The sequence below is a fragment of the Anolis carolinensis genome, unplaced genomic scaffold (genome assembly GCF_035594765.1).
Source record: "Anolis carolinensis isolate JA03-04 unplaced genomic scaffold, rAnoCar3.1.pri scaffold_12, whole genome shotgun sequence".
Lineage (NCBI taxonomy): Eukaryota > Metazoa > Chordata > Lepidosauria > Squamata > Dactyloidae > Anolis > Anolis carolinensis.
Window position 1 is genome coordinate 13,600,170 of NW_026943823.1, and position 21,266 is coordinate 13,621,435.

The 21,266-nt window shown below is 43.3% G+C and overlaps 1 protein-coding gene across 1 annotated transcript in view; it reads right to left on the bottom strand.

The window, feature by feature from the left end:
• chrdl1 (chordin like 1) overlaps positions 1 to 20,283 on the bottom strand; it is a 31,847-nt gene extending 11,564 nt beyond the window's left edge. Inside the window, exons 1-7 of the mRNA XM_003226398.4 lie at positions 19,407 to 20,283; positions 14,752 to 14,907; positions 10,645 to 10,757; positions 9,722 to 9,815; positions 4,444 to 4,589; positions 3,681 to 3,774; positions 3,251 to 3,318 (exon numbers count right to left, since the gene is read on the bottom strand). Coding sequence (XP_003226446.4) covers positions 3,251 to 3,318; positions 3,681 to 3,774; positions 4,444 to 4,589; positions 9,722 to 9,815; positions 10,645 to 10,757; positions 14,752 to 14,907; positions 19,407 to 19,701 — 966 coding nt within the window. The 5' untranslated portion in view covers positions 19,702 to 20,283. The remainder of the gene's footprint in view (positions 1 to 3,250; positions 3,319 to 3,680; positions 3,775 to 4,443; positions 4,590 to 9,721; positions 9,816 to 10,644; positions 10,758 to 14,751; positions 14,908 to 19,406) is intronic.
• Positions 20,284 to 21,266: the final 983 nt, after the last annotated feature.

Below are 21,266 nucleotides of genomic sequence, written 5' to 3' on the forward strand. Positions count from 1 at the left end.
AATGTGTGTATTTCCCCCTCTCTTGCTCAGAGCCATGGCCATAATCCAAAACAGACTTAAACAAGCATAAGTCCACTGGAATCGATGGGTTTAAGGATTTCTAACTCAAAAGAAAAACCAAATAACTCACTGACAAAGGAAGGAATTCTCTACACACCCCAAGTGAGATGTCAAGGCTAGCTCCTTTACCGTTTGGTCTAAAACCCAGAGCCAAGGCCATATGGAAGCCACCAATTGCACGATGGTAGAAACCAAAATGATCCCATTACACTCTGAATTACTTTAGGGCAGCGCTTCTCAAGCTGGGGATTGGGACCCCTGGGGGGGGGGGGTTGCAAAAAGGGTGGCAGAGGGGTTGCCAAAGACAATCAGAAAACACATATTTCTGATGGTCTTAAAGGTTTCCCCTGACGTAAAGTCCAGTCATGTCTGACTCTGGGGGTTAATGCTCATCTCCATTTCTAAGACGAAGAGCCGGCGTTGTCTGTAGACACCTCCAAGGTCATGTGGCCGGCATGACTGCATGGGGCGCCGTTACCTTCCTGCTGGAGTGGTACCTATTGATCTACTCACATTGCAATGTTTTTGAACTGCTAGGTTGGCAGAATTTGGAACTAATAGCCGGGCGCTCACTCCGCTCCTGGGATTTGAACCTGCAACCTTTTGGTCTGCAAGTTCAGTAGCTCGGTGCTTTAACACACTTCACCACCGGGGCTCCACCCCTTTATAGGTGAACTATAAATCCCAGCAAATACAATTCCCTTGTATTTGTCAAGGTCTGTTACCCCAAACTCCACCAGTGTTCACATTTGGACATATTGAGTATTTGTGCCAATTGGTCCAGATCCATCATTGTTTGGAGTCCATAATGCTCTCTGGATGTAGGTGAACTACAACTCCAAAAACAAGGTCAATGCCCACCAAACCCTTTCAGTATTTTATGTTGGTCATGGGAGTTCTTTGTGCCAAGTTTAGTTCAATTCCATCATTGGTGGAGTTCAGAATGCTCTTTGAAGGTAGGTGAACTATAAATCCAGGAAACTACAACTCCCAAATGACAAAATCAACCCCACAAGTATTTAAATTTGGGCGTATTGGGTATTTGTGCCAAATTTAGTCCAGTGAATGAAAATACATCCCGCATATTAGATATTTACATTATGATTCATAACAGAGGCAAAATTACAGTTCTGAAGTAGCAACGAAAATGTTATGGTTTGGGGGTCATCACCACATGAGGAACTGTATTAAGGGGTCACAACATTAGGAAGGTTGAGAATCACTGCTTTAGGGAATGCAGTTCTCCATTCTGGATGGACAACTCAGCGTGCTTTTGAACTTTCTTGCAGAAGGATGTTGTGTTTTCATGTTTCCATCTTCTAGAACTTCATGCTAAAACTCCCACAGCTGTTTCATGGGATGGTCTTTTCACACGTACCATTCTGCTAAGCCAAGCATGCCTTAAATATTGTATATCATATTTGCAGAGTGGGCTTCCCGGCTTCCAAGAAGCTTCAGGTTCACCTCTATGGGAAACAAGTTTCTAGTGCAACTAGGTCTTTCCCTTGTAGGGCTTCTTTTTAGGTTTCTCATTGCTCCACCCAAATGAGCTCCCTTGAACTTCTGTTGATTCAGTGGCTGCAGAAAAGGATCTCCATATTGTTTTGATTGGCAGTTCAGTAGACTCTGACCACAGAAATAAGCAAACATCTACTTTTCCTTAACCACTATATTTTTTTCCTTTTCTCAAACAAAGGATTTCCTATCCTTCCCTTGGCCTCCAAGAAAGAGATGTAAAATCTACTTGAGCCATTGTTTTCATTCCAGCTATTCATAAGCTGCAAATGAAGACGCGGGGCCCAAAAAGGATTTTGTAAGATTGAAAGGAAAGGAAAGATAGGAAGGTATCATATAAGAGAGGAAGAACAAGCTGCTCTCTGGAAACGTATATTCTTCTATTGAGCTGAGACAGTTTTTCAAATACCAGAAGATGTTTCAGTGGCAAAGATGAGTTAATATATGTTATATTATAGTACATGTTATAGTATTATGCTATGTTATGTTATATTATATTGCATACACAATACTATACATGTTGGGTATCTGCTATAAAAAAAGTGATTGGAATTGTTTTGGATCTCAGATTTTTCAGATTTTGGAATACCTGCAGTTGTATATACTGTACGTATATAATGAGATATCTTGGTGATTGGACCCAAATCTTAACACAAAATTTATTTATGTTTCATATACTCTTGAAGGTAACTTCATTGTGATATTATTTGTAAAATTTGTACCTGAAACAAGCTTTGCATTCATTGATCCACCAGATTTGGGACTACAGTAGAGTCTCACTTATCCAACATAAACTGGCCGGCAGAACGTTGGATAAGTGAATATGTTGGATAATAAGGAGAGATTAAGGAAAAGCCTATTAAACATCAAATTAGGTTATGATTTTACAAATTAAGCACCAAAACATGTTGTACAACAAAGTTGACAGAAAAAGTAGTTCAATACGCGCAGTAATGTTATGTTGAAATTACTGTATTTACAAATTTAGCACCGAAATATTACGATATATTGAAAACATTGACTACAAAAATGCGTTGGATAATCCAGAACGTTGGATAAGCGAGTGTTGGATAAGTGAGACTCTACTGTATTTGGGAATTCTAGAAAAGGGATGTTCAACATGCTATGGAATTTTGGGAAGTGTGGTTTAGTGAGGCAATAGCACTGTTTGGCAGAGGACGCAAAAGATCTTGCAAAACGACAACTCCTACAGCACTGTCATAAAATCATAGAGTTGGAAGAGATCATATGGGTCATCTAGTTCAACCTTCCCACATGCAGGAAAAGCACAATCAGAGCACCCCAGACAGATGGCCATACAGCCTCTGTTTAAAAGCTTCCAAGGAGGCAGAGTGTTCCACTGCTGAACACCTCTTGGCAGTTAAAGTGTCAAACTGTATTAATTCTACAGTGTATTTGCACCCATGTAGTTGAAGATGTCATTATGGGCTTTACTATATTATTCTCCATAGATCACATAGTTATTTCGGAATATAATTTAAGAAAACAAAACAAAAGAGTTCTGCTAGGTAAACTTCTGCCAAAAGTACTCTGTCATGGAATGGGACAGGCAAGGAGTTCAAAACACAAGATACAGTATCGACTCGGGGATGTTCCCAGCTCAGTAGGGAAAAGTGTCATTTCTTTTTGGATGGGAACATAAGGGTCCACTTACCGCTTCCCTGTTGGCCGGCTGCCGAAAGATGTCTCCGTCCGCATTGTCCCAAGGTAACTCTCCATCCCCTGCACAGAAGAAGAAGAGAAACATGTCAAGAACTCCTTTCTGGAGCCAGCGATGGTCCTTCGAGGCGATGACAGTGAGAAAGGAAAGCCCAGAGATACAAGGAATGTGTATCTACACTGTGGAATGAACACAGTTTGATACAACTTTGACTACAATGGCTCAGTGCTATGGAATCCTGGGAGTTGTAGTTTGGGGAGGCACCATGACTGTCATATTTTCTCATAGCTGAATTTCAGTCCTGAGCTCAAAACAACAAAAGGCATGCAAGGGCTATTGGAATATCATGCTTAACTCCTCCCAATACATTCATGGAGTCTATCTGGCTTGCAGGAAATACGATTTCCCCCTTCTCCATGTTTACCTCTGCAAGCTGGGCAGCAGGACTCGGGCACAGAGACCGGTGAGGAGCAGGTGAGTTTGGGACATGTCTTCAAACCACAATAGACGTTTCCTTCCTGCCAAAATGAATGAGAAAGAAGACAGGCACAGAGTCAGTTATGGAAAATGTAGACATAGTAGGTGCTTGCTATGACAGTCAATGATACAGCATGCCTTTTCTACTTTTTACAAAACGAAATTAGAAATGTTAATTTAGCTTGTCTGAAAGGTCTTCCTTAGTTTCACATTGTGGGTGCCTAACTTCTCATTTTACTTCTTGAGGCAAGCAGCAAGTAATCTAGGGCTTTTCCACATAGCCATATAATCCAGAATATTAAGGCAGAAAATCCCACAATATCTGGGTTATCTGAGTCCACACTGCCATATGTCCCAGTACAATGGAAATAATGTGGGATTTTATTAAGCTGTGTGAAAAGAGGCCCTAGTGTTTATACTCTTAACTGTAAGAAAACCTTTGAAAACCGAATTTTTCAAAGACTATTCGCAATTTAAGATTCGCTTGGTGCAAAACTCACATTAGCTTTGTTTTGTGCCAGAAGTTACTTTTTGGTATGAGGAAATGATACTTATGAGCAGAAATGTCACTTTTCTATGCGGAATGTAAAATTTCTGCATAGAAACCCGGCTCTGTTACCGAGCTCTTCTCTACCACTCCTCACCCCAAGGGCCATATCTAATGGTAAGGATGGCCTCACATTACAATTGAGTGTAGTTGTGTTACTTACGGAACAGCTGCACTGTGCACACTGATTGGGTTGCCTGTTTAGGAAGAGTCCCTCAGCCACAAACATCTCCCCATGGTTGTAGGTGGTGCCGTTGTATTCGCAGGTCCTCCCGGTGGTCTTGCTGCCCATGGAGAAGAGTGAATCATCTGGAAAAGAGGGCACAGAATGGCACGGAACTCATTAAATGAAGCCAAATTCAAATATGCAACTCCACTATGACTAAGAGTAAGATCCCCTGCAACCCACAGAAGACAGGTCACTACTTATGAAGATAATTCACTCATGGGTGCACCACCAAAGAAGCAACAGGTTCTGAATTGTAGGCCTGTGAGCTAAACGGGGACATTGGGAGGCCTAGGTTGTGAACCATTTGTTTTGGCACAGCCGTCGAATGCCCTTTTCAAGTTGGGCAAAAAGAATTAAACATAAATGTCAGGCCACCAGTGTTGCAGGAGAAGTATGAAACCCGACACGTTTTGCTCTTACATGCGCCCAGGAGCGGCTACATCTTGGAAAGCACATTTTGATATCGATATGGTTGGGTTTTTTGATCCAAACATGGACATTTTCGCTATGCTATTCATCAAAAGGTGGCAGAAGCACACAAAATTACACTGCTCTAAAGCAGGCATAGGCAAACTTTGGCCCTCCGGGTGTTCTGGACTCCAAAACACCAGGCAGAGGGGGGAAAGGAAAGGTGGAGTTGGAGTTGGAGTCCAAAACACCCGGAGGGCCAAAGTTTGCCTATACCTGTTCTAGAACAATTTGGGCAATAAAATTTCCAAATTATTCAATGAACCAAGAAAACCAGCACTATCCATTTCGCCCGGAACAAAAATACTTCTGATGATCTTTAGTTATTTATGTGTGTTAACAGGAGCACTTGCTTTTTTTTGCTAATTAATGTCAGATTGACGGGAAACTTTCCAAAGACTTCAAAGAGAACTAAGACTCCATTGGTAGATAAACTCAAACTTCTGGAGTTTCGACTCCCAATCCTTAAACACAGTGTAATCTAATATTTAACTAAAAACACCGAGCGATTTGGGCAAAGGATCAAGACTCGGCTCCTAAACCCGACGCATGGAATTAGGGTTTTTGCAGTGAGGAGAGATTAGGAAGGGATCCAGCACCAACCAACTGCAAATGCGGACGCTAACTGCCTCCATATGTGGCAGGTGTCAAACACATTAGCCGTCCCAAGGCTTTTGGAAAGCGACTTCAAGGCTTCCCCTAAGCTTGAAAAGTCCACCAAAGCCAGTGACTTGTCCTTTAAGGGGAGCGGGTGCGGGATCACCCACAGTGGGGCACATAACCAAGCCACTGTATCAAGTTAAATGGGGAAGTCTCAACCCTCGATGCTCAGGTTTCATGGGCTTTCTTGGGTGAAAGCTAGCCCTCTAATGCTCTCACATTGGTGGCTTAATTTCCTGTGTTTGCCTTTGTTTTAAATAGAGAGAGATGGGGTGAAAAAAACCCTTGAACACATATGGGTGAGCCATTAGAAGGATAGTCTTCGCAGCTCCAGGTTTCATGGGCATTGGTTAATTTTCCCAAAGGCAGCATGGCGCATTTGATACCTCTTCCAAACTCTCTTTGGAAACCATCTAGAACAAAGCATTGCATTGCTGGCAAATGGAGGATATTTGTCGCCCAATATGCCGCAATTACAATTAAGCAGCCCTTATCTGGAACTCTGAAATAACGCAAAATTCCAAACAATCCTAGTTTTCTGATGGGTCAATGGACCTAAACTTCATTTCATGCCCCAAATTAGTGCAAATATCATACGGAATTACCTCTAGGTAATATATATAAGGTGTATATGAAAATAATGAAACATAAGGAGCCCCGGTGGCGAAGTGAGTTAAAGCACTGAGCTGCTGAACTTGCAGACCGAAAGGTCCCAGGTTCAAATCCCGGGAGCGGAGTGAGCACCCGCTGTTAGCTCTAGCTTCTGCCAACCTAGCAGTTTGAAAACATGCCAATGTGAGTAGATCAATAGGTACTGCTCAGGCGGAAAGGTAAGGGCGCTCCATGCAGTCATGCCGGCCACATGACCTTGGAGGTGTCTACAGACAACGCCGGCTCTTTGGCTTAGAAATGGAGATGAGCACCAACCCCCAGAGTCAGACATGACTGGACTTAACCTCAGGGGAAACCTTTACTTTACTATATGAAACATAGGGAACCCCTGGTGGTGCAGAGAGTTAAAGTGCTGAGCTGCTGAACTTGCAGAATGAAGGGTCATAGGTTTGAATCCGGGAAGTGGAGTGAGCGCCTGCTGTTAGCCCCAGCTTCTGCCAACCTAGCAGTTAGAAAACATGTAAGTGTCTAGGTAAGGACACACTTTCTCTGTGAAGTCTTTCCAAAAGTTGTATCAAGAAACCAAAGAGGCTTCAGAAATTCTAGCCAGTTGGTGCTCTGTTAGTACATCTGGAGATTTGCATAGAACCGTTTCCCATTAGGACAGAGATGGGTCCCCCCAAAAATGGAGAATATGGACTCCTGTTTTTTTTTTTTCATGTCAGGAGCAACTTAAGAAACTGCAAGTCACTTCTGGTGTGAGAGAATTGGCTGTCTGCAAGGATGTTGCCCAGGGGATACCCGGATGTTTCGATGTTTTCACCATCCTTGTGGGAAGCTTTTCTCATGTCCCTGCATGGAGCTGCGCTCTCTCCGGGTTGGATTCGAACTGGCAACCTTCAGGTCAGCAACCCAACCTTCAAGTCATCAGTCCTGCCGGCACAAGGGTTTAACCCACTGCACCACCGGCAGCTCTGGCTCCAGGTTGGGGATGACTTATGAAAACTAGAGGCTTGGGGACAGGCATCTGGCAACTCCACCACAACAGTGTGTGCCTGTAGCCCCAAAGAAAACTAAACAAACACCCTCTTTGCAATGCTGAATGTTACCTCTTTTTAATAACTAGAAATGCTGGAGAAAAGGCAGCTGGAGCCCAGGGAGCGCACCGAACCCTCCAGATGTGAGGCCATGTCGGGAATTTTGCTGCAAACTCGAGAAAGATCTCGCTTCGCCTGCCCCGGTACAGAGGCTCTTAACAATGAGGTATAATACATGTACAGTCTGGGGAGTTTATGACGCAGCGTATGACCCAGTTTATACATCCATAAAAATTGCCAGCCCCCTGCCTTTCTAATTTACAGCCCCCTTGCCTAATTAGGAAGCTAGGCCCAGTTGCAAGGCTCCGTTTTTATATAGCCAATGCTGGGATTTGTCACAGTCTTCAAGAGAAATCAGCCATTTGGTTATCATTTTGGGACAAAGGACTGACATTTGATATTATCTGCTTATATTTGATTTTGGGGTGCATCTACACCATAGAATTCATGAAGTTTGACCCTGCTTTAACTGCTGTGGCTCAATGCTATGGAATCACAGGAATCCTTTGGAACAGAAAGCTCTTTCCAGATGTTAAAGATGCTGTGAGAAAAAGGGCTGCTGTTCCTAGTTTTTCTGCTGCCTGTCCCCACTACCTTTTGCATCGGGGTAAGCAGTCTGCCATGACTGGGCCACTCCGATTCATGCTTTCACTGTGTGATACGGTTTATACTAGAGTGCACTGGTGTGCATTGCAGGATCTATTTTAAAGAACACTCTGCTTATTTCACTCTGCTATCATCTGTGGGCATGGTAGAGCTCACTTTGAGCTGCATTAAATGATCCATACAAATGTGCTCTCTATTTGCCTAACTGAAACATTTATCAAATCTAATGCTCATCTCTATTGACTAAATTACTTTGCCAAAATTAAGGTGCACTGGTGGCACAGTGGGTTAAACTGCTGAGCTGCTGAACTTGCTGACCGAAAGGAGTGGGGTAAGCTCCTGATGTTAGCCCCAGCTTCTGCCAACCTAGCAGTTCAAAAACAAGCAAATGTGAGTAGATTAATAGGTACCGCTCCAGCAGGAGGGTAATAGCGCTCCATGCAGTCATGCCAGCCACATGACTTAGGAGGTGTCTATGGGCAACGCCGGCTCTTAGAAAGCTTAGAAACGGAGATGAGCACCAACTCCCAGAGTTGGTGCTAGACTTAATGTCAGGGGAAAACCAACCAAAGATAGGTGTAATACTGTAATCTTTGTGCTGAGCCAAAGCAAAAGGGGAAGCTATTTCAAGTGTGCATTAGATTCGACTGTGCATTAGGCTCAAGTAAGTATGGTAATATGGCAATTATTGTGCTCCCAAGCTGCCCCTGATGCAGCCTAAAGCTTCTGTTGAGTCAAAATGACCAGACTGAGCACATTGATGCCATCTCTGCTATCTTGCCAGCTTAAATGGGTTCCTGGCAGAGCCTTGCTGGTAATGTTATTTCTCATCAAGTCACAAAAGCCTAGTCTAGTAAGTGACACTTTACGTCAAGTCTGCTTCTTGACACGAGGACACTGAATTGGGTCAAAATCAGGCCAATATAGCTGACTGAGTTTGGTGGACATCTGGATATGGGCTCGGACCAGATCCAATATAATATAGTTATCCACACCACAAAAACATCGAGTGCGGGGACCTTTAATGGATCAATGGCCGGAAGCAGCTTTTTCTTTGGTCCATATTGACATGGCCTCCATTAAAAGCTCTTTGTTCCCAAACTGTCTTTGAAAGCAATAACAAGAAGTGTGCATTCAAGTCTTCCATCCCTCACCTAGTAAATTATATGCCCAAAGCATGGCACTTAAATCTGAGGTTTAATGCTCACAAATGCATTAAAAATCATATAGAAATGTATATAAAATCCCCAATAACCCCAAAAGCTCCTGTGCACATTGAGGCAAATCCCCATATTTGGGTTTCAACACAGTCCCACATGTTACTCTCTTAATTCGTGAGGATTTAAGAAAAAAGGAGGACAGAATCCCAGCCCCCAAACACTGCAAAAAAACAGTCCCCAAGACAGTTCTGTGCCAGTTCTGGCAAAGAGGCCCATTTTTAGTGCTGGGTAAAACTTCCCCACTTTTGCACATACAGAGGGAGATAAGAACATTATTAAAAGAGCCTGGTTGGAAGGGGATTTGCTTCAATGAAACGCAAGGAGGGGGCGAAGAGGCATACTTGCTGAAGGCTGGAAGGGGGAAACATTACTTTCTAGCCAATGGTCTCCTGAGAATACAGGCCTCTCTTGTCATAAATGGAGTGTATAACAGGGTTTGCTGCATGAAAGCATTCCATTGTTATTTTTAGACCGGGAATTTGTCTGTTTGCTCTGCTCCGACATCCTCAGCCGAGTACATTTCGTGGCGCTTTGTTCTACGGAAATTACCTGGGCATCGCGGGCAGCACAACTGCGGGACCTGGACGGGGTTGGGGCAGTGCAGGTTGGGGCACCGGATCCTGTTGCATTGCACGTTCCCGCTCTGGGGAAAGGAAGCAACAAAGAAAAGGCATTTGTTACAGTTTGGATATTAATGCAATTGCAGCAGTTTGGTTCTACTTTCATTGCCAGGACTCCTGGGATTTGTGGTTTGGCAAAAGGTGCTTGCAGTTAGGCAAGGAATTAGTGCTCTACTTCAGGGGAATTCAGAATATTTAATGTGCCACTCATCAAACTACAAATCCTGGAGTCTGCAGAATGGATTCAGGCAAATTAAAGTGGCCTTAAAATGCGATCATTGGATAGTGGAGATACATATTTAGTCTCTAAAGGCAAGTACCATGCTATCCAAAGGGATGAGGAGCATTCTGATCCATTATTTAGCCACAGGAAAAAACTCTTTCTTGTAATGGTGCCTCAATAAGAGATGCTGAAAATGTTCCTTTTGGACTACAGCTCCCAGTATCCCCAGTTAGTATGGGCAATGGGAGATGCTGGGAAATGTGGCACCTTTCTCAAGCTCTGAGTCTCCTCTTGAGGTCTCCTTTGCAACATGTGCAGCATCAGGCAAAATCATTGTTGTTGAATTTTTTTTTAAATTACATTTGGAATGAGAGGCAGTTTAGAAAAAAAAAAAGCTATTCCTCCCTTCCCCCAGTAATTATGGATTTGCTTCAGTGTTTTAAGTGAATTCACTTAATTCATATTTCCTAGGCTAATACGAAGATTGTCTCAAAAACAAGCTACAAGTCTTGGGATGCCACAGAATGGAGCGGTGGCAGTTAAAGTGGTGCCAAACTGCTATGACATTGCAGTGAGGATGTTCAGTCTGATCATTGCTGAAAAGCAAACATTGCAAAATGCATATATACCTCTGAGCAGAGACAGTTGACACAGTAAACAATCCCGTAGGGCTCCAGGTAGGGATGCCACCGTTCGCCGACCCGATACTTCTTGTCTTGAAACACACAGAAGGTCTCCGAATCTGGAATGGGGAGCAAGAGAAACTGTCAGTGGGCAGGCAAAGAGCCTGTGCTACATTTTAATACCATCCACCTTGGAACAGTCTTGGGCAGAGCTTAGTTTCATCCTCATAATCAGTTTTGTCGCCTTGACCATACTAAGCATGCATCTACACCGTAGAATGAATACAGCTTGAAATTACTTTAACTGCCATGGTTTAAAGTTAGAATCGTGGGATTTGTGGTTTGGTGAAGCACAGCCCCCTTCCACATATCTATATATATATATATATAAAAGGGTAATGAAATTTCGGCCTAGGATAAAACAACAAAGCTACACATCCCAGAAACACTAAACCTAGCAGCACAACCCCTCATCCATGCCTCTACGTTCATACAACAAAAAGAAAAGAAAAATAAAGTCCTAATTAGAGGGAGAGGAATAATTCCTTTCATCTAGTTGCTGCCAGTTAGAAGGCTAAGCTCCGCTCACTTGGTCTCCTAGCAACCCACTCACCCCAGGGGACAGGCAGAGTTAGGCCTCACTTAGGCCTCTTCCACAGATTATCTAATTGGCACTAGATTATATGGCAGTGTAGACTCAAGGCCCTTTCACACAGCTATATAACCCATTTATAATCTTATATTATCTGCTTTGAACTGGATTATCTTGACTCCACACTGCCAGATAATCCACTTCAGTATGCATTTTATACCGCTGTGTAGAAGGGGCCTCATAGAAGGGGGCTTAATGTCAGGGGAAAACCTTTACCCTTGACCTTAACCAATTCCTCAATACTTTATTTCCCATACCACCATACTTCGCCACAGCAACGCGTGGCCGGGCACAGCTAGTACTTTACAAAACTCCAACTCTCAGAATTTCTGAGCATTGAGCAATGGCAGTTAAATTGGTGTCTGACTGCATTAATTCTGCCGTGTAGATGCACCTAAGATGTTTCTTGCCTGGCTTTCATCCTTGCAAAGAGAAGGATGAAACTGGCTCTTTGACCCTGGCGGCTACGGTCCCCTTTCTTTAATCAAAGGCAAAGAAGCAGGACGTCAGGAACATGGCGGTGGTGGCAATGGCAGTTCATGCGAAAAGATCTGCTTCCACTTCAGTCCCTGCCGGATGAATGAGGCTTTCATGTTGGCGGAGCAGTGAACTGGAGATGCCACTGACAGTCCCAAATCGTAGGGCAAAACTATTTGCACAGCCCGTTCTTGTGAATAAGCTCGGTCGAGCAGAGAGAATGCTTCCTTTGGACCGCAGCCATCCCCTCCGTCCCTTTGGAGAGGCCGGGTCAGAGTGAGGGAACGGGTTCCCTTCCTCTCTTGTTGATGGAAGTTACAAAATTCCAAGTGAGTAAAACACAGAACGGCTGCCCCAACAGGTAAGTCTGTTCCTTCTGACTGAGAGTCCTGTAGTCAGCCATAGCAGAGCACCTGATAAACCAACCTGGACACAGCATATTATTTGAGAACCCAGAAATGCTGGACCACTCTAACAACTACCACGTCAGATGACACAGAGAAGCCATTGAAATCCACAAGCATGTGGACAATTTCAACACAAAGGAGGAAACAATGAAAATGAACCAAATCTTCAAGTCATCAGTCCTGCCGGCACTGTGCCATCGGGTTAAACCCTTGTGCTGTTAGAGCAATGCAGTTAGAGCATTGGGTCTCAATCTTTGGTCCTCCAAGATTTTAGATTTCATTTCCCAGAATCCTGATCGATGTCTATGGTAGCCAAAGCTTCTGGGAGTTCAAGTCCAAACCCTTGGGAGGAGGAGAGGTTCAGATTTCAGTTTCTAATGGGAACCAGCCACAATGTGAAAAGAAATCCATGTTTCATTTATCCACACCCAACAAAGGGTACATCCATATGGTAGAGTTAATGCAGTTTGTCACACCCATGGCTCAATGGGATGGAATCCTGGGAGTTGTTGTTTGGTGAAGCACTAGCATCCTTTGGTAAAGAAGGCTTGTAAAATGACCATAGGAGTGAGTACAAGAGATGTTAAACTGCATTAATTCTGCAATGTGGATGCAGCTGGAATATGTCATCTTGAAGCATTTCCTAGATCCTATGGCATGACTCTGACATTCCTTTGCCATCTCCCATCCAAGTACTAACCAAGGCTGACACTGCTTAACTTCCAAGACCCGACAGGATTTGGTGCGTTCTGGGACTGTCACCTCAAAAAAAAAATATTTAAAAAGAAGCGAAGGACAATTCTGATTTTATGTTTGATGGCTCTATTGCTCATTCCGGTTGCTCAATTTGACGATGTTCCTCATTAATTTTATGATTATTAACATAAATTTCCAAAATGGAAAGATGCTCTTTTTTCCATGGAAAAATGCAGCAGTGGAAAAACTTTTCGAAGGACATTTTCCGTTGCATTTCGGTGCAGAAATGATTCCATCCGCATCATGGCAGAAACATTCTGTCCGCACTCTGGCGGCTGGACTGGGATCAAATGGGCAGACGGGCTCATCTTTTGCCAACCGAAACAAGTGCTTCCGTTGCAGTTGTGAAAATCTTGAAGCTATTTGAATATAATTAACAGAACAGCGTCTCCGATGGGTCGGGAGCTTTTTGGGTGCATCTACACTGTCGAATTAATACAAGGTAACACTACTATAACTACCTTGGCTCAATGATATGGAATCCTAGGAGTTATGATTTCGTGGGGCAAAGGAACTCTTGGGAAGAGAAGGCTAAAGCCCTTGCAAAATTACAACTCCCACAATTTCATGGCATTTAAAGTGGTATCAAACTGCATAAATTTAACAGTGTAGATGCACCTTATGACTCACCATGGCCCCATCTACACTGCCATATCATCCAGTTTGAACCACATGATAATGGTCAGTACCAGGCATGGGAAACTTTGGCCCTCCGGGTGTCTTGGACATCAACTTAGACAATTTCTAACAGCCAGTAGGCTGCTAGGAATTGTGGAAGTTGAAATCCAAAACACCCGGAGGGCCAAAGTTTGCCCATGCCTGATATAGACTCATATAATGCAGATTTTTTAATCATGTCAAAAGTGACTTGAAAACATAACGTAAGTTGCTTCTGGTGTGAGAGAATTAGTCATCTACAGAGACGTTGCCCAGGGGACGCCTGGATGTGGATTATTGTGGGATTATTGAATGATTATGTTCAATGTTTTTATATATTTTATACATTAATTTTGAAATGCAATTTTATGCTATGTATCATTGTGTATTTAGGGCTTGATCCCTATGTAAGCCCTCCTGAGTCCCTTCGGAGAGATGGGGCGGGATATAAGAATAAAGCTGCTATTATTATTATTATTATTATTATTATTTTATTATGACACAGCAGACAAGATAGATATGCTGGATTTCATATCACAAAATCACAAGTCGAACACTTCCCAAGTGTCTAGGACTGTGTGATGTATTTTCGGATGATGCGTGCAGATCACAGTAGGGTGGCCTTTTGCAGTTGGCAGATCGTAATTTTGTCAATGTCTATGGTTTCCAAATGCCGGCTGAGATCTTTTGACACAGCACCCAGCTTATTATTATTATTATTATTATTATTATTATTATTATTATTATTGACACAACGACATTGTATGACACAGCAAACAAGATAGATATGCTGGATTTCATATCACAAAATCACAAGTCGAACACTTCCCAAGTATATTAATTATTATTATTATTTGATACCATCCTGCTGGGAGGCTTCTCTCATGTCCCCATAAGCTAGGGCTGACAGACGGGAATTCACCACAGGTAAGCAACCCAACCTTCAGGTCAGCAGTCCAGACGGCACAAGCGTTTAACCCATTGCACCACCGTGACTCCTTTAATGCAGATTGAATTGCACTGAACATGAATTACATGACTCTGAACAGCTATATAATCCAGTTCAGTGCAGTAAAACACCTAGAGGGACCAAGTTTGCCCATGCCTGGTGTAGATGCACCCGATGCTATTCTAGTTCGTTTACAATAACAAGCATTAACTCACATTTTCCTTGTTCGGTTTTACTTCCTTCTATGAAGAGGAGGCAGAGCATGCAGGCTAGAGTAACCCTCACATTCTCCAGTCTCCATTTTGTCCACATCTTTGCCATCAGGAAGGCGAAAGAAAGGAAAAGATCCTCGGTTGCAGACAACGCTGGAGCTGTAAGAAAAGAAAAGCTGAAGTTATTTCAGGCGTAGAAAGCATCCATTGAGGATATAGTATAGTCTCAGCACTGTACATTAGATCAACTTTGAGAAGACAGATAAATCTTTAGAAGTTGGGTAGCTGTGAGTTTTCCTGGCTGTATGGCCATGTTCCAGAAGCATTCTCTCCTGATGTTTCACCCACATCTGTAGCAGGCATCCTCAGAGGTATGAGGTCTGTTGGAAACTAGACAAAGGAGGTTTATATATCTGTGTAAGATCCAGGGTGGGAGAAAGAACTCTTGTCTGGGTTGTTGTGCATTTTCCAGGCTGTATGGCCATGTTCCAGAAGCTTTCCCTCTTGACGTTCTGCCCACATCTATGGTAGGTATCCTCAGGGGTTGTTCTTAGTTACAATAGTTTGAAATCTCTAAATTATAAGGAATACTGAGAGATGTAGTCCAAAGAAGACATTTTCCAAAAATTTCTTTTTTTGTGCAGCTACACTGTAGAATTAACACAGTTTGATACCACTTGAATGGTGTGGCTCAAAGCTATGGAATCCCAGGAGTTGCAGTTATATGAGGTGTGTAGCCTCTTCTGCCAAAGAGTATTGGTGCTTCTTAAAACTACAAATCCCAGCCTTGAGCATTGGTAGATAAAGTGGGGTCAAACTGCATTATTTCTGCAGTGTGGATGGATACAGCTCTTGTTAGCATGTACCGAACTACTTTTAACCAACAAGTGGATTTGTACATCTGTGAGAGGAAACCAATGGAAAGCCAATAGCTAGAGCCAAAAATACTAAATCATTTTGCAAGTGTTATAAACGGTCTTGTTTTGGAATTTCTGATACATCGACCACAAAACAAACAAACATGGCTTAAGGAGTGGAATGCTGTCAAGACCAGACCTTTTTCCAGAAGCTGCATGTGCAAGGCTAATTCCCCTTTTAATTGAAAGTTTCCAGTCTTACAATAAATATACATGATGGGTTTTTAAAAAAAATATTTTCCAATTGAGCAAGAGTCACTTTAATCCCTGGGTTTGTGGTGTTGCAATGGCTCTGCTTCTTTTCTCAATTCCTAGGTCGCATCAACACTGTCAAATGAATGCAGTTTGGCACCACTCTAACCACCATGGCTCAATGTTATGGATTTGAATGAAGCTGTAGTTTTGCAAGGCCTTTATCCTTCTCTGCCAAAGAGGTCCAGTGCCTCACCAAACTACAAATCCCAGGAAACTATCACACAGAGTGATGAGGTCAAAATGCATTCATCCTGTAGTGTAAATACATCTACACTGTGGAATGAATGCAGTTTGGAACCATTTCAATGGCCATGGCTCAATTCTAGGGAACAATGGGAGTTGTAGCTTTACAAGGTCTTTAGCTTTCTCTGCCAAAGAGAACTGGTGCTTTACCAAACTACAAATCCAATTATTCTACAGCATTGAGCTTGCGTTACGTTAGGCATTGAACTATGGCGCATCAAATGGTATCAATCTGTATCAATTCTACAGTGTAGAATTGGACTTCAACTCCCACCATTCCTAACAGCCGGTAGAATGCTAGGAATGGTGGGAGTTGAAGTCCAAAACACCTGGAGGGCCAAAGTTTGCCCATGCCTGGTGTAGATGCACCCCAAAGTTGGATCTACACTGCCATATAACCCAGTTCAGTCTGCATTCTGAAGCTGAATTATATCGTAGATCTAGTCTAAGAGTCCTTTGATATTGAAGTCCTGCTTTGAATTTCATATCTCTGTGTGTGTGTGTGTGTGTGTGTGTGTGTGTGTACACATACATATATATGGAATATTGCAATATCTTTTGGTAGCTCTGGACCCAAATGGTTACCACCAGCTAACATAATTTTACAAGGGTGCAGTGAAATAAAAGAGAGACGTGAAATGGAAAAAAATTAAATCTTTGGGTGTTGCAAGAACCACACAGAAGAAGACGTTTCTCATTAGTAATGGCTAGTAATAAATCATTTAATGGCCGAGCTTGAATTTCCATTGATGGAAAAATGAAGAGATCAAAGGAAAATTGATTTCCCCATCATGTTCCGTTGGGGACAATTTCCGAACGGAAGCCACTCCTTCAAGCTGTCTTCTTTCTATAATACTCTTGAATGCGAAGGGAAAAAGCAAACGGGTTCCTGTTTCACCAAATGATTATTTTCTTTTGTCTAGAGATGCCTCTACATTGGAGAATGAATGCACCTTGATGCCACTTTGACTCCCATGGCTCAATGCAATGCAATCCTGGGAGCTGTAGTTTTGCAAGATCTTCCGCTTTCTCTGCTGAATGGAATATCCCAGGATCCCATAACAAAGACCTTGTGAAACTAAAACTCCCGGGACTCTATAGCTTTGCGCCATGGCAGGGAAACTGCATTCATTCTGGAGTGTAGATCCACTGTTTTGCATCCAAACAATGAATAATAATAATAATTATTATTATTATTATTATTATTATTATTATTTTTAATATTAAAACTGGGTGATTCAAGGGCAGGTTGCTCCCACTTCTGTCCCCAAATATGCCATCTAAATATTACAAAGAGATTACAAATCCCTGGGCGGTCGCTTCCAACTGAGCATGGGCAAACATCGTCTCCCAGGCGAGCATCCAAGACTTAAATTTGTGCTGGAAAGCTGCCCATTTTCTTGTTTCCAAAGGAGTTGGTAGGGTTTACATTAGAGCATGCCTTTCTCTTGTTGTTGCAGTTTCTGCATCCAACCCCGTCACTGCAAAAGGCGCATGAAGCCAAACTCAACTCTCTGCACATGATTTTATATCATCATCATCATCATCATCATCATCATCATCATCATCATCATCATCATCCTGCTTTTCCCTCTTGACTGAGACTTGATCTACACTAGGCATGGGCAAACTTGGGCCCTCCAGGTGTTTTGGACTGCAATTCCCATAATTTCTAACAGCCGGTAGGCTGTTAAGAATTGGGGAGTTGAAGTCCAAAACACTTGGAGGGCCCAAGTTTGCCCATGACTGGATTATAGGAAAGAGATAGCTGTAGCAGCCTCACATTTAGGGCTTTTCTGGGCTTTTCTGTATGAAAAATTCCATTCTTTATCAATATTTTGACTCCATGCTCAGTCTCAGAAACCCATTTTTGGCAAGTCACACTATCTCAGCCTCAGAGGAAGACCATGGCAAACCTGAATCTTTGCCACAAAACTCATAAACTGGACTATGAGACAAAGGATGCATCTATACTGTGGAATTAATGCATTTTAGCACCACTTGAACTCCCACCAGAATCATGCGAGTTGTAGTTTTACAAGACCTTTAGCCTTCTCTGCCAGATTGGAATCTACATCTCCCAGGATTCAGCCATGGCAGTTCAAGCGAGGCCAAACTGCATTCATTCTAGTGTAGATGCACCCTCTGGGTCATGGAAACTCAATGAGAAAGTCACACTCTCTCGGCCTTTGACAGCTACAGCAACCCATCTGAACTAAACATATTAGGAAAAATGGTAGGAAATACACTTTAGGTTTCACAATAATTCCTAAATATTCTGCACACAACAAGAGAATAGGGGCACAAAGACATAATAATAATAATAATAATAATAATAATAATAATAATAATAATAATAATAATAATGAAGTTAGCCACAAATGCTTGCAAGGTGGCTTCTAAAATTATTATTACAGTAGAGTCTCACTTATCCAACATAAACGGGCTGGCAGAACGTTGGATAAGCAAATATGTTGGATAATAAGGAGAGATTAAGAAAAAGCCTATTAAACATCAAAATAGGTTATGATTTTACAAATTAAGCACCAAAACATCATGTTATACAACAAATTTGACAAAAAAGTAGTTCATTACACATTAATGCTATGTAGTAATTACTGTATTTATGAATTTAGCACCAAAATATCACAATGCATTGAAAACATTGACTACAAAAATGCGTTGGATAATCCAGAATGTTGGATAAGTGAGACTCTACTGTATTATTATTATTATTATTACTTTTTTGCTGTGTCATAAAATAATAATAATAATAATAATAATAATAATAATAATAATAATTTTAGAAGCCACCTTGCAAGCATGTGTGGCTAACTTCAGAGGAGACCTGGACAGAACCACACTTATTGTTGCTTTTGAGGCAACCTGGTAGGATTGAATAATAATAATAATAACCCACTTGCCTAGTTTCCAACAGACCTCACAATCTCTCTGAGGATGCCTGCTATAGATGTGGGCGAAACTTCAGGAGGGAATGCTTCTGGAACATGGCCATACAGCCCGGAAAACGCACAGCAACACACCGGGGAGCCTTTGTGAGTTGGGGAGGGGGATACTGGGGATTCTGGCGACTGCAATCCCTTTAAAAAAAGGGAAATTATCCTGCCACTGATTGGGGCAGAGCTAGGGATTGTGGTAAATGCAGTCCTGAGAGAAAAATCCCAACTTTGCCGGAGATGCTTGGGCATGCAGAGGCGGAAAGGGAGCAAGGATGCGACTCACCTGCCCGGCGCGCAACTGCGGCTCCTTCTTGTCCTGCTTTCTTTCCTTCTCGCCTTCTTCCAAGCTCAAGGCTGCAGCTCCAGGGACGACTGGCAAGGCTGGCCTCGCCTGCTGCGGGGAATATATGGGCGAGAGAGGAGGAGGAGGAGGAGGAAGAAGAGGAGAGGAGGGGGCCGTTGGTGGGCGAGAGAAAGGGAGTTGCGCCTCCTCCTCCTCCTCCTCCCTTCTTGTCACGCCAATGGCTCAGCTCCTCGCCAAGGTACCACCCGGGATGGATGGGGGGAGTTTCTTGCATGGATGACAGAGAGAGAGAGAGAGAGAGAGAGAGAGAGAAAGAAATGAGGAGGAGGAGAGAAGCTAGGCTTCGGGGTGAGCAAGTCCATAGTCAAGGGGGCGGTTTAGGGGTTCAAACCACCCTCAACATTTTCCAGGTCAAATCAAAACCTGGTTTACTCATGAATGCTAACTTGGTTACCCAATCCCCATGCCAAGTCTATGAGAAGCAAAAATTAGAGTCCCTCCAGTACTGTCGCAAACTTCCTTCTTTCCTAGCTCAAGGATGGTGGTCAAGTGTAGTGAAGACAAAATAGTGAAGAGCAGAAACATCACACTGGCAACGAAGGTCCGCATAGTCAAAGCAATGGTATTCCCCATAGTGACCTATGGATGTGAGAGCTGAACCATAAGAAAGGCTGAGCGAAGGAAGAGAGACGCTTTTGAACTCTGGTGCTGGAGGAAAATCCTGAGAGTGCCTTGGACCTTGGCAAGAAGATCCAACCAGTCCATCCTCCAGGAAATAATGCCCAGTGGCTGCTCACTGGAGGGAAGGAGATTAAAGCTGAAGTATTTTGGCCACATCATGAGGAGACAGGAAAGCTTGGAAAAGATCATGATGCTGGGGAAAATGGAAGGAAAAGGCAAGAGAGGCCGACCAAGGGCAAGATGGATGGACGGTATCATTGAAGTGACTGGCTTGACCTTGAAGGAACTGGGGCTGGCCACGGCCAACAGGGAGCTCTGGTGTGGACTGGTTCATGAGGTCACGAAGAGTCAGAGACGACTAAATGACTGAGCAGCAGCAGCAGCAAGTGTAGTGACTTGGTGGTGGATGCATAGGTGGCTGTGGAGCCCTATTCTTGACCTGCATGTTCTTCCGCAGTGAGGACATTGATTCCCAGATGGAAGGTGGTCCTGGTCAGGGTTGCCTTGATGTGCCTTCTCCATGGCACGTTTCTCCCTTAAGCCCTCCATTTGTTCCTCTTCAAATTCTGCAGCACTGCTGGTCACAGCTGACCTCCAGTTAGAGAGCTCAAGAGCCAGGGCTTCCCTGTTCTCGGTGTCTATGTCACAGTTTGAACCCATCTTTCAATCTCTTTTCCTGTCCACCAACATTAGGTAAAGGTAAAGGTTTTCCCCTGAAGTTAAGTCCAGTCATGGCCGACTCTGGGGGTTGGTGCTCATCTCCATTTCTAAGCCGAAGAGCTGGCGTTGTCCATAGACATCTCCAAGGTCATGTGGCTGGCATGACTGCATGGAGCGCCGTTACCTTCCCACTGGAGCGGTACCTATTGATCTACTCACATTGGCATGTTTTCGAACTGCTAGGTTGGCAGGAGCTGGGGCTAACAATGGGCACTCATTCTGCTCCCGGGATTTGAACCCGGCACTTTTTGGTCCGCAAGTTCAGCAGCTCAGCGCTTTGGTCTGCAAGTTCAGCAGCTCCCATTTTTGAGTTCGGAGTAGAGTAACTGCTTTGGGAGACAGTGATAGGGATTCGGACAATGTGGCCAGTCCAGCGCAGTTGGTGGCGTAGGAGCATCGCTTCAATGCTGGTGGTCTTTGCTTCTTCCAGCACGTTGA